The 14,337-nt window shown below is 42.3% G+C and overlaps 1 protein-coding gene across 1 annotated transcript; it reads left to right on the forward strand.

The window, feature by feature from the left end:
* Positions 1-205: 205 nt before the first annotated feature.
* On the forward strand, positions 206-1,261 carry LOC140648190 (C-C chemokine receptor type 8-like). The gene has a single exon (XM_072853817.1). The coding sequence runs from the start codon at positions 206-208 to the stop codon at positions 1,259-1,261; it is 1,056 nt and encodes a 351-aa protein (XP_072709918.1).
* The last annotated feature ends 13,076 nt before the right edge of the window (positions 1,262-14,337 follow it).

The raw sequence follows: 14,337 nt of genomic DNA on the forward strand, positions 1-14,337 counted from the left end.
GGTGGAGCCTGTTGGGTGGTACAGCTGCTCTTGTCCAGCCAGTGAGACCAAGACTGCATTTTGCAGTCTGTCCTGCATTTTGGGTCCTTGGAGGCTGACCCACGGGCTCAATGCAGCACTGAGAGAGGCAGAAGCCACCCTTGGGAGTCCTGTGCCAGGACAGCCAGCCATTTATCCCTTGCTCTTCCCTGCACAGGTATCTGAGATGAATCCCACAAGCCAGTTCCTCAGCACAACAGGATATGACTATGGATATGATGAAAACACTGCTCCGTGTACTGAAGGAAACAGCTTTCGCAGGTTCAAATCCTTCTTTCTGCCAATCCTTTACTGCCTGGTGTTTGTCTTCTGCCTTCTGGGAAACTCCTTGGTCCTTTGGGTTCTCCTGACCAGGAAAAGGCTGACAACGATGACTGACATCTGCCTGCTGAACCTTGCAGCCTCCGATCTCCTCTTCGTTGTGCCTCTTCCTTTCCAAGCCCACTACGCTTCAGACCAGTGGGTTTTTGGCAACACTATGTGCAAGATAATGGCTGGCATTTATTACACAGGTTTTTATAGCAGTATTTTCTTTATAACCCTCATGAGCATAGACAGGTATGTAGCAATTGTCCATGCTGTCTATGCCATGAGGATACGGAGAGCCTCTTGTGGCATAATTATCAGTTTAATCCTGTGGCTGGTGGCTGGCTTGGCTTCTGTACCCAACATCATGTTCAACCAGCAGATGGAAATCGAGCAGTCTGTGCAGTGTGTCCCCACATACCCCCCAGGCGGCAATACCTGGAAGGTCGCTTCTCAGTTTGCAGCCAATATCTTAGGCCTCTTGATTCCCCTTAGCATCCTCATTTGCTGCTATGCCCAGATACTGAAAAACCTGCAAAAATGCAAAAATCGGAACAAGATCAAGGCGATCAAGATGATTTTCATCATCGTCATTGTTTTCTTCCTCTTCTGGACTCCCTTCAACATTGCACTGTTCCTAGACTCCCTGCAGAGCCTGCACATCATCAATGACTGCAAGGCGAGCTACCAGATAGCCCTGGCCCTGCAGCTGACGGAAACCATCTCCTTCATCCACTGCTGCCTGAACCCCGTGATCTACGCCTTCGCCGGAGTGACGTTCAAGGCCCATCTTAAAGTACTACTTCAGCCCTGTGTCCGTGTCCTCTCCAGCCCTGTCAGAGGTGCTGGGGCTGGTCTGTCGTTTTCAGCACCCACCCAGCTCTCCGGCAGCTCTGACAGCGCAGGGGTCCTGTGAGCCTACCTGAGCTGCCTTCTTCTGGTGCAAGAAGCTGGCCTCAGCTCTGACATGGCCCTGGAGGTTGTACCAAGTGTGCAGCATCCTCTTGGGAGGACCAGTATACCTATACCTCCTTTTGGGATATGCTCTAAACTACGGCACAGTAAGTGCCAACGTTAGCTTCCCAAGAGCACCAATACGTTTGTAAGGTGGTGACCCTGCAAGCTTGCCACAGAATTATTTTTAATAAAGTTTTAGAGCTCTTTTAATACATTTCAGCAAGCAGCGTGCTTCCTCTAGTACTTATTTTCTCTTCTGATGAAAGCATTGCTTCTGGCTCACCCCCAAATACGCTCTGCCTTGTGGAAGCTGTTCCATACCTGAATCCCTGCATCCCTGGGACAGGCATGGGACACCCCTCCAGGAGGCGGGGGACAGGCATGGGATTACTTCAATTGCAAAGAGGGAATCACCTCAGCCACTGCCACCATTCCCCCTTTGCTTTGGCTCCCAGATAAAGAGGCCCCTCAGCTCAGGGTCCTGTTGCTTTGCTGTGGGACACTCCCAGGAGAATGGCTGGGGAGGGTCTGGAGCTGCTGCCACCCAAAGCAGCCTTTGGTGGTGATGCCTTCAAAAACAGCCGAGCAACACCTCCAGGTGCCCCCTATACTGGCCACTCGTAGAGGCCCATACACTTGAATATGTTGTCATCAAAGCAGCTGACAGTCTGGGTCATCGCTGGAGGTGTGGGCCCTCCAACTCCGTGCCCCCAGTGCTCGCTCCTAAATGTAAACACCACAAAATGGCATGTACCACATAGGCTCCGTCTCTTTTTCCATACATCATTATTTTCTGCCATTTTAGAAATGTTTTCTTTGAATAAACATATTAACTGCATCTTTTTATATCTCGGCTCCTGAAAGTCTTTCTAATGAGTTGCAAGCCTAGATTAGGATAAGGAAAGGATGTTTTTACTGATTTTTGAGCTGGTATCATGTAAAATACATCTGATGGAATTCAGAGGCACTCTGGAGCTCTTCAGCAAAATAAGTCTTGCCTCCACTTCCCTGCTGAGAAAGATTTGTTCTCAAAATCCCAATGAAAACTCACAGTGAAAAAATAACATTTATGTTGAGGTAATATTACTGTAAACAAAATTTTAAAAGTTAAACAAGAGAGTACCTGAAAAAACCACAGCCTGGGTATTGTCAAAGATTGTATTTTCTAGGGTAATTAAAAATATTATATGTTTTCTTCGTTCTCCCTTTCCTTCTGAAAATGTTTTTTTTTTTTTTTATGTTTCCTAAAAATTTCAAATACCTTTCTAACCTCAGTGCCAAAATGGCTCTTGCCATTAGCTACATAGTAGAGAAAACACTTCTTTCATTTATGATAGTGTAATTAACATTTCTAGGTTTTATTCCTCAATGGATAAGAAATGCACTGCAGCTCAATTACTGTATCATTTTACTTCTCAGAAGACTACTAGGTATTTAGAAACAAAGCCTTCTGTTCGTGTATTTCTGTGGGTTTTTTGTACTGTGCAGGCACTTTAAAGAAACATGGGCCAACATCTCAGATCAGATATCTTCCCCGTGTGGCCAGAATTTTGGAGTCTGGATAAAAGTATTTCTGTTTAAAATGTTCAGTGACATTTACCATCATCTTACCCGTTGGTGTTTCAGATGCAAATGGAAGGGAGAAGAAAGAGAAGCTCTCTAAATATTCTTTTTTAATTGGTATTTTGAGAAGAAAGGAAGATGGAAATGTTTTCTGGCCAGCTCTCACACACTGACACTTTCCCAATGAGCTGCATCACTGCAGCTTAGGCAGCAGAAAACTGGGCAGTCAGGAGCCAAGTTTCCTGGCTGCAGGGAGGAGACACAACTGACATTAATCAAAGAGGGGGCCCCGGTCTGATCCGGACTGCATGGGACGTACAGCACCAAGGAGCTCCCTTCAAGGATATGAAGTATCTGTGGAGAGTCCCCTGCACTTTTTTAGGCCTCTAGATTTCAGGGAATGATGGTTTCATACCCGGCAGCTTTTTTGGCAGCTTTTTTTCTGATTGAAATTGGGCACGTGTGAAACAGCAAACAATTTGCACTGATCACTTTATTTTGTCAACAGCTGTATAAAAAAGACCAAAACCAAGCAAAGACTGCTTTTAGGTAAAGGTAGTATTCAAGGACTCTCTTGTTTTAAAACACAGACCTGGATCATATCTGCAATCTTGTTAGTCAGAAGAAATAATAAGGACTAAGGGATAAGGTCCCTAAATCCTTATTTTTCAATAATTGTTTATTTCCCTTGCTGAATTTCAAATTTCAAAAGGACAAGATGGTCAAAAGCACTGTCATTTTTCAAAGATCATGCTCCTTTTCAGGTTGCTATGTCATTCAAAGTGATACGCACCAGATATGCCCCAGACATGCACAATTCTTTCCAATGCCATCATGAAATTCTGCAGGTGTGAACCTAAAATGTCCCAAAGACACTCCTGCATCATTAATGCAGCAATGTTTTCAGCACTGGACTAGGATTCTCTCTGGGTTACAAGGCTTCAGTTTCTAGTATTTTTTTGTCCAGCTCCCACTGAAATCATGCTCTGTGCGTGTAATAGCAGAATTTAGCCCAAATGATATGTGAAGCCTTAAGCAAAGAAGTAAAAAGGGAGGTTTTGCTGGACTCACTGCAGAGTTTCTTCCTCTTCCTCCATGTCTTCCACTGCTGCGTTTGAAAGACCAGTATTTAAGAATCCAGAAAGGTAGATCCAAACCTCCCATCCTCTGCTCAAGCACAGCTGATCTCTCACAGATCAAGACTGAGGATTCTTAGGACACTTTTCCCTTCAGAATGCTCTTTCTCTGTCTCATGTGGCTGAAAAAAAGGAATAATACAAGTAGCTACTTTGCCCCTTTTATTGTACAAACTAGCAGAATACAGACACAAACATACCCAGCATCACTTCCAGCATACACAGCAGAGCTCTCAAAAGCATTGCATCTCTTCTCTAAAAATGAAATTTTAATGTTGTAAATCCACAGGATTTTATGCTACTCCTACACGTGATGGAAAGAATCAATGGAGACACTAAGCAATGGTTCAAAAATTTTTGCACTTCTACGCACTGAAACAGTTCTGGATAACAGCACTACACTAGTAGGATACTGTTAAGGAGCTGGTACTGCCATTTTTTCCGTTATACATTTCTTTTTAGGTAGAAACTTGTCAACAACAATCTGCTCTCTTCTGCAGTTGTAATATTCTCTCTGGAATAAAGCAGGTAGCAGAGGCACCATTTCCTGTTTCAAGGGTTCTGACACAAAGTAAAATTGGTAAAAGAATTTTGCAATCTACTCATAACCAGACCAGCTAGTTTTCATGTGCTGAGGTGTTGTCAGCTGCAAATACCACTGCAAAAGCACTAAGGAACATTCAGGTTTGATGTCACCTGGATTTCCTGGTGCTGTGTGTGGTAATGTGAATATATATGCCAAAATATCCATTAAATTAGTGGAAAGTTGATCGCTATTCTGAAGAGGATGGAATAAGGAAATTATTGCTGTTCGTAGAACAAATCTCCTAATCGGATGTTGCACAACTAAAGCAATTAATGTTTCTCCAAGGACCAAGCTGTAACACCTACCATTGATGTCAGATTGCCAGCTAAAGTGCTAAGTACCACTTTTCATGTTTGGTAACATTTCCCTAGCTAGTTCTAAAATGTGTCTGAACATGCTTGAACTTTCTAGCTATTGATTTTCATCTAACGTTTCACAATCCTCCACTTTCCTGCTTCATGCTTCTCTGCCCTTTTGTAGTATGATGCCTATGACACTATGACAGGAAAGTCTGACATTATTCTAGTCCAAGACCACTTGGCAGTGTGCAACAAAACATCCAAATGTGCACATCCCCAAAACCACCTCCCAGAGCTTTAAAATAAATGAAGTATAATAAAACTGTGCAAAGCAGTGCAAAAGAGAACTGGGAGAGTTAGAAAAGCAAGAACATAATGTAAGATGTGGTGCTGTTGGTGATTCCTCCTGGCTTTTCTCCGGCCTGCGATTGCCAAGTTCACAGCTTCTGTAATGTTCCTCAGTCCTATTGTCTTACCAAGGGACAGACCAAGCTTAAGAAGATGTGAGACTGAATTTTAGACGTGTCACATTTGGCCCACCTCCCGAGGCTAGGGTAATGAGAAATCTGATTTGATGAGAGCTCCTGGGAGACTAAAAAAGTGAACATGGGAGATCATTCTACAGGAAGAAAAATTCCTTAAAGTGAGGTTCTGCCTATTCAGGAACAGTCCTTGGAGGTTGTGCACACTCTTGCTCTCTGTCTCTTTGGCCCCATGAAGCCCCCCTCTTTCCATAAGGAAGAATGAAGAGCTGCACCTGGTGTGAGAGCAGGGTAAAGTGCTGCTTCGTTCTGTGTTGGCATCTGGATTTGCCCTTATCGTCTAGCAGGTGTAGAGGTCTGTGACCTAGCTAAGGGAATGGGAACTCCCAATGGGAACAGTGACAGAAGGTCAAGGGAGACAACCCACAGAAGGTGTAGAAAATGTCTACTTTCCTTGCCTCTTCCACTTCTAGGGAGGAAAACTGGATGTTAATTTCTGACTAAATACTGGAGTTTCATTTATTCAACTTTTTTTTGGCTGCATCTGCTCAAGCTCCTAGATTAAAACTAAACAGCAAAACACAGGTGCAACTCTCAATTAAGATGCTTAAGCAGTATTAAAAAAGTGGGAATCAAGCCATAGAAACCATTCGTTGAAATGATGTCAGAAATCATGCCATACTTCAGGATGATACAGCTCTGGAAAAAAATCACATTAAACTTCATCTTATAATACTACATTACTTAAGGTAATCTTCTCAGTGAGTTTGGGAACCATGAGTATATGCCTCCGAAGAGCTGAAAAATTTATTCACACTCCTACCAGTTGTTCTTTGCTGCCCATTAGATGCTGAGGGCAGTGGTCTCCAGGCAGACCCCTGTCACTGGCAGCCCCAGGCAGCTTTCCAGCCCTGGGATCACACACTTTCAAGAGGTTAGGCTATTTGGCAAATGTGTGAAATTCAAAAGACATTGCAGATTATTTCACAATAACAAGCTTAGTTCACAAATCACACACACTACTACATGACAAAGACCTAGAAAAAGTGTGCTTTAGGTGCTAGAAATAACTTTTTTTTCCAGTGCAATTTCTACAGTGGGCAGTTCAGGGTCATGAAGAGATAACAAAGTCACTTTCAAAATAAGAAATGTGCCAACACAGTAAATACAGTGTCACATAGACAGCTTCAGAGAGACAAACCTGTGAGGTCAAAAAAGCATTCTGCTGCGCTCAGGCTAATTAGCAGCTGAGAGCTAGGACGAACAGGTCACACGGCTGCTGGTCCTGGACCTAGCTCAGATGTACCTGTAACTGTGCAATATAAACACATTTCTCCACTTATTACAGCCTGTGCACCAAAATGTTCCCAGGACTGGCTTTCAGAGAGTCTCTTAGGTTCTCCAGCAGTTCAGGGCCATCAACATCAGTAGTCTGTGACAGTAGGGGCATGGGAGACATGAAGAAGCCTCAGAGTCTGTGGCTGAGATGGGAGATTTGTGATAAAACCAAATAGTGCCACCAACTGCTGGGAACCCAGCACAGGGTGTCTAAAAAGAATATGGAAAAAAATATGTCAACAACAGTTGTTCTATGGTAGAAGATAAAATTGTAAAGTGAAAGATCACCTCATCTCTCAGAGGGAGGGGGAAACATGAAGTTATGACTTGGCACAGCTCTTAATTCCAGGAGCTGTTTTAGCCACTCTCCTACTCAGAAATTTCAACCCACTATAATATACTCTTGAGCTTTCAGTATCTTGCCCCTTTTTCTTTCTTCTGGGGCACTTCCCTTAGCACTGCCTTCCCACTCCTAAGGACTACTCCCTCTGCTTCAGGAGTCTCTAGCACCTTAATTTCTTTTCTGCTGTAAACATGCTAGAGGGTAAGTCTGTGCCTTTGTCCCCAATCCTTTCCTCACAGCACACCTCTTTGCTTCTTGAGAGCTATCAACCTGACAGGTTGTTGGCTCTCAAAAGCTGGGGCTGAGCAAAGCTGCCCTGTGCAGAAGGTGAGTGAAAGAGACATTGCTGAATTCTTCTAGCCTCACTATCTCCAGCTCAAAAATATAAAAATTTCCTGAAATATATTACTATATCTTCTTAGTATTGTATTACGAAATATTCACTGAATATTGCATCTTGTTACAGGGGGATGTAACAAGGGAGAGACTTCTGTAACCCTGTAAACGGAGACTGTGCTTTCCAAGTGTCTTCTGTAGCCCTGTCACCCAGTAATACAGTATTTTGCCCAGTAATATAGTATTGGTATTGCTATTGCCAGGCCACAGGGTTTGTACTGAGTGTGCAAGGCCTCAGGACTGAGGCTTGCCAGCCTGGCTTTGTCTGAACTCGACCTGCCTGAAGCTTTATTTTTGCTTGGTTTAGCTGCAACAGCAGGTCTTCTGAGCAGGTGGCTATATTTAATTTGTCCTAGTTTTGCTTACCTTTGTGTGGCACAACCACAGTTTAGTAGTAAAACCACAGATAGTAGTAAAAAATAGTTATTCTTTCTAACATGACTCTAACATGATGCTGCAACATAGAGAAATACAGTCCTAGTATGATAGTGGAGGCTTTGAGAAGTAGGGACAGAGAATGAGGTGTAGAGGGATCCTTTCATGAGGGACCAACAGGCTGAAGCCATTGACCTTAGGACTCAGAGGAGCAGTGGAAGAGCAAAAGCATTACACTTAGAAAAGGGGTATAAATGAGGAAGTGTGTATACCACAAATTTAACTATTATTTTTGTTATTATTATTATTATTATTGTTAAGATGTTTTTGCCCAGATGTATTCATGTTTGGGGTTTTTTTTTCTCTTTTCTTTCTCTTTCTGAGATAATTAGATCTGGACTAAAAATGATTGTTGGATTAGAGTGCTAGAAGTTCAATTACACTAACAATAAATTCTTGGGTTTATGTATAAGGTGTTTCCTTTTTGCCCGTAACAGAATTGTGAGTATTACATTTGCCCCACAGACAAGGCCAACTAGGCAGCATCGAGCACCTTGGTAGACAGGCTGGGTTGTGGCACTGCAAATTTGTGAGGTATGGCACCACCTTGGGGAAACCCAAAACAGATGTGAGAGAGTGAATGTGCCTCACCCTGAAAGCCTGAGATTTCACAGGTCTGTATACAATAATCAATTTAAAGCCAGGTTCTGTCACATGTTTGAGATCCACCACTGAATTCAGTGAGGCAGGACACAACAGTCATTGGGATTTGCATAACCTTTTCCAGGGCTTGACATCAGTGTTAAAAAGATCTAGATAAAAACTACTTATTACCTTCTCCGCTTATTTAGGATAAAGATATAAAGAAGAGTTGTATCAGCCAAAATCAGATATTGCTCATTTGTGGCCACACACTGTAACTACCTGTAGTCCTTACACTAGAATCTTGGCTACAGAAACACGCCTCACACAGTCTTCTTTCTGATACCTTGTGTGGGTTTTGGTCTTCTTAATTAGAAATACATTATAACCCGAATACATTATCCAGTGCAAACCCCAAATGCATTAATAAATTAACCCAGAAGTGAGATACAAAACTTTCTGTGGTTTACAATTTTCTGCTGAAATGACCTCATAATGCCACTAAGTTCTGAAGCTTGCCTGACTTCAACTTTCTTTAAGAACCTGAAAATCTCAGAGGTCTGCTGAAACTCTGGTGACCCTTAGATGATTTCCATGCCCAACTTCTCTCTTTCTGTCAGCAGTTCCTTTCCTTCTCTTGAGTTGGAGAAGATAATCAGGTGTCCTGTCTCATCCATCCCAGAGCACTCCAGTGTCAGCTGGTCAGTCTGTCTCCCCTCCTAATGGGTCATCCTGTTCTTCTCTTCCTTCACACTGATTCTCAAGCTACCTGATAAATTGTGGTTTCACTTGTCACAGCTTTCTGATACAGCTTTTCCAGGTTGTGGCTGATGTCCAGAGCCTTTGGCTCTAATTTTTCTAGGCTTTTTTCTCAGGCAGAGAAGATGACTCCTTGATTTCAGGGAAAAAAACACAGGCTTGTGGGGCTTAGACTTACCTGACAGTGTTTTCAATGAAATGAGTGGAGTGAGGAAAGTTGGAAGAGTCAGTGGTGAGCACTGTGTAAGTATTTAATGTTTAATGCATTTAACATATGAACAACTAGGAGATAAGAAATGGTCCCTTGTCAGTGTGAAAAACAGTAACAGACAGTAAACTTCTCCACTCTCCAAGGACAAGTGCTAATAATATTGAAAATATATTGTGACTTGAAGGAAGTCTTGTGAAATGCAGCACCAGTGTACAATGTTAAATCCCTGAAGAAACATGCCAGCGATAGTTTGGTTTTGAGATTTCAGGTAAATCCAAGTGCACTTCAGGCAATGCAAATACATTTTTTTGCTAAGATTCACTTAAAGCTTTATGTAGGGCTTTATCCCAGCATACTTTAGTACAACTTAGGCAGAAATACCAGCTTTTCTTTGAATGCTCTTGCTCAGATAGCTTTTCATTTGAAGTTATTTTTATCACTTATTTGTGGCTTGCTTTCATCTTAACACTTACACAATCTCTTCCAAGAAGAACGGCAAACTAATTTGCATGCGCTAAATATACTGGCATAAAAGAACTATTGCAATGTGATCTTGAGAGCTTCACAAATACAGATGGACTTGGCTTCATATCACACTTGCTAACACTGATACTGTTTTGCACAGTGGCACAAACAGCCTATACACAACCGTTCAACTAACAGAGCAGGTGTAAAATATCTCACTTGTGGACAAAGCTGTAAGCTAGCTCTTCCATTCCCATTATGAGACAGCAATTAGTACTGCTTTTAAAAAAAAGAGAGAGAGAGAGAATGCAATAAAATTTACCACACCATAGTACAGAAGATACCACAGTGAGCCCCATTTGCTGGGGATGGAGAACAGCATCCACAGTCTGTGGTATCACAGACTCTGTGGTGTGGTTAGTTTGCTGTGGACTGTGAGAAAGGAGATTTTGCTGACTTACCTAAAGCCCAGTGTTTTCTTATATTTTCTCTACAGAAGTTACTAAGGAAATGGTGTCTCCACCCTGTAAATAAAACCTGTCACAAGATTATTAGGGTCAGATTCAGTATGTCTATAAATTGGTATAGTGTGGCTATCAAGCTGGCTTCAGGCTGCTGGACTCTCCATGGAGAGTTTTCTCAGAAATAAAGCAGGCTCCACCAGACAGGTGCACAGGAGTGTGAGGCCAGTCTCTGAAAAGACTGAAGACTATCTGGGGCTGGTTGTGTCTTTCGGATTCAGTTTCATTGAGCAGTCCTGCAGATATCTGGGAAGCAAAACCAGGGAAGACTTACATTTCAGAGATGCCAAGTCCTGTGCCACAAATACTACTGGAATCTGCAAGCTTGTCACACGGCAGGCACAAGTTCCACCAAGGGATTTAGGCACTCAGGCCTGAATTTATTCTACCTACCCTATCTAGCACATAAATTAAGCACCTTCCCTTTCCACTTAAACTTAGATTTTCATAGATAGCCTCTGAGGTTGTGTTCCTCATGTCCCAGGGCCCAATGTGAAGACCAGGAACCAGGAGCTACAACAGATGGCAACCATGCCCCCAGCATAATACTTTGCTTTGGAGAAAAACAGTTCACAAAACAGGTTCCCCAAATTAATAGATGCTTGACAGTGTTACTCATAATCTTGGCACTTCAGCTTCCTCATTGCAAAATGGAGATAATTGTATTGATTCATCTCATAAATGTGGTGAGAAGACAAATACTGTAATATCTGTGAAGCAATCAGATATTACCCTGTCAAAATCAGATATAACCAGAACTAGAGACATGATCATGAGGTAAAACCAAAATTCTGCAGTCCAAGAAGGGTCTGGGTAGTGTACATTAAATAGGGCCTGTTCCTGCACGCTAGTGAAGTGCAATAGAAAGAACCCTGAATAACCAGTCCCTCAACTGGGAGGATGGCTCCTGCAAACTGAACGAAGCATCATGATGTGGGGACTCTAGAGGTTAACATCAAGGGCAGATTGCATTGATATTTCCTTGTGTAGTTCTTCCCGTGAGCAACTCAGAATATCTTAAGAATATGTTGAACTCCAAATTTACTTACATCTCGGTTGCCAAGTCTTACTTCTCCAAGGCTCTGTGAAATGCCCCAAAGCTGTGAGAAAGCACTATGACACCTGAGCAGCTGATGATGCAACTTTCATATGCCATCAATAGAAACTGTGTTTTGCTTTTATGTATCATCTTCCTACCTCTTCTAAAACACAGTGCCCCTTTAGAACACGTGCATGGGTATGAGGACGTAGAAGAAGAGGAGGCCTTTGCAGCCTTACTTCTGTGACATGATGGGGAGCACATACAGTTTTCATGGGCGTGAGCAGGGTACTGTCTTCATAGTGCCCCAATAAATCTGTTTCTGCTTCTGGGTGGGTCATTAGCAGGACTGGTCTTTAGATCTACAGCATAGGTCTCTTCCTCTTCAGCAAAGGATGTAGACAGCATTATCAGGCTTACCTGCTAAACAACCACCTCAGCCCCAGCAAACAGCAAATCAAAAATATTTGGCTTGATCTTTTTCCAAATAAAGAATGGTTTCTTACCACCAAAAGCCCCAAAGATTTCATTCAGGTTATCTGAAACATTTGATTGGGCTATAACTCAGTTTTATCAATGTACAGGTTAGCTGTCTAGTCTGAACTCATTGTCTAGGCTCTTTCTATCGCTAAAGAGAGCCCCCTCCATATGGTGATTCATTCTAGCCTAAGGTGGAGTAGCTTAAGACAGAGGCAGTTACCCTCTGCAAATACCTACCTCGATCCTTGGACTATAGAGGGAGCCCTTACACTAGCTAGCCGATGACCAGCTAAGGGTGGGAGAGATGGTTCCTACAGCCTACAGCATTCAGTTTGAAGGAGTCTGGAATGAATTACCTACTAACAGACCTTGCAAAGTCCTCCTGTGTGCTCCTCCTTGTGCTCAACCGAAGTTGCAACATCCCTTCTCCTGTAAGCTTGAGGACAGTCAGCAAAATGTCTGCTGAGGGCTACTGTAGATGCGGACGCTCAAGAGGAGTGTACTGCACAGGACTCAGTAATACATTTATTGAACTCCTTTTTCAACACAGAACATCTACTTCATCCAATTTCACCATAAAAAGGCAGGCTGAAGCACACCAGAGGAATGGGAAAGCAACTCCATCGGTATGCACCTTCCCTCTTCATGCTGTCCTGCTTTGCCTGAAATTCTTAAACATGCTTTGACACAGGGACTGAAGTCAGTATTTCTCCTTCCACGTGAGAGGCCTAGAATATAAGATGAACTGCAAGGCCATCACTTAATCTTTGCTATGGTCTTAGTGGCATACAGCTGAGGCCCAATCATTCCTATTTAGGTAATCTGCTTGGTAATTTTACCAATATTTTTGCCAACAGTGAACTGTCTCCAGCTCTCCCTTTCCCTCCACAGGAAGAGAAAAGAGACTTCTTCAAGAAATTAAGCAAATTATGTCAGTGCCCTGAGTGTATCCCCATGTCTTGACTTCAGTATCCACATAACATTCTAAATTTAAGGCAACAGTATTATTGTCGGAAAAAGATAGTTCTCTCTGACATTCAGCGGTTGATGGAGTAATAGAAGCACATCATAGTTTGGTTCCCTTGCTTCAATTCTGTCAGTGGTAGTGTTGTGACAGCTTGTAGAAAGCCCCAGCTGAAGTAAGACAGTTTTGTTGCAGAAATTTTTCATTCTTTTTTGATTCTTCTCTTTGGTACAACCAAGTGGTACTTCTCTGTTTATAGAATTTCAATTGATTAACATGGTGAAGTTTAGGTACTCTTTTCTTCCCTTCTTGCTCTTCCTAATTTTATAGATGGAGAACCTAAGAAGCTCTCTAATTTTATAAGGCAAGCAATCTTCACCTGGCAATGTCTCTGACTTTGGGAGGCTTTTCTCCCACTGCTTCCCCTGCTTCCATGTCCTAGGCAGTTTTTTTGATTAGTTAATGTTTATAAAGCTCACTAAAACCTTACAGGAAAGATGCTAAGAGTAAAATCATAGAAAGTAAGTCTGAGAAAGCTCTCCAGAGATCATCTAGTCCTTTCCCAATCATTCCTCACAGGCCATGCTTTCTACACTGATGAACACTTCATTCCTTTCCCCTGTATTTCTTCAGAGTCCCAACATCCCTGAAAAAGGGATTTTCAGATGACTCTGTCCTTTCTAACAGGCCCTATCCTCTATAATCTAATAATAATTTAGCTACCATTCAAAATGTAGTCCCAGGTACCTAAAATTAAGTGTCCAATATGAGATATTTCTTCTCTTTTGAATCTTTCCTTTTTTTCCTTTATTTTAATCTCAGTCAAACTTTCTGAAGTAGCTTCCAATTATTTGCATTACCATTTCGGAAAGAAACCGTCCCTGATTTTCAAAGGTCAGAGCAACTGGAGCTCAGGCAGCCCAAAAACACTGTCTACTTGTCTTCAATCTAAGCACCCAGACTGGAGGCACAAAGAATTAAAACTCTTTCAAAACAACGTGTGCAAAATTTCTTTCTCAAATTAGAAGTGAGTCATGACGCATGAGTCACTCATTCCCCATCACAAGAATCCATCAAACCCATTACGCCAAACTCAAGACCGCTGCTTACCTCACAGATTATGAAACTAGCATGTAGGTCTTCCAAGGGTGACTTCTTCTGTGATCTTTCCTAGGACTGGTCTGTGTCAGAGAGAAAATGAAAACAAGAATTTATCCATTCCTGAGATACTTCAAATTTTAGCAGTTCTATCAATATATGGATGCTTGCAGATCTGCATACATTTTTTTCTCCCACATTTGTTTAAAAAGTACTGTCTGCATAGGCTGCTTGCTATAGAACTAGCTCTTTTTCCTCTCTTGCGTGGGAGAGATTCAATCCCAAAATGCCACTTCTGACAAGTTTCAAAAACTTTTACCATCACTTACAGGTTAGCT

Source organism: Ciconia boyciana, chromosome 2 (assembly GCF_034638445.1).
Source record: "Ciconia boyciana chromosome 2, ASM3463844v1, whole genome shotgun sequence".
NCBI classification, from domain to species: Eukaryota; Metazoa; Chordata; class Aves; order Ciconiiformes; family Ciconiidae; genus Ciconia; species Ciconia boyciana.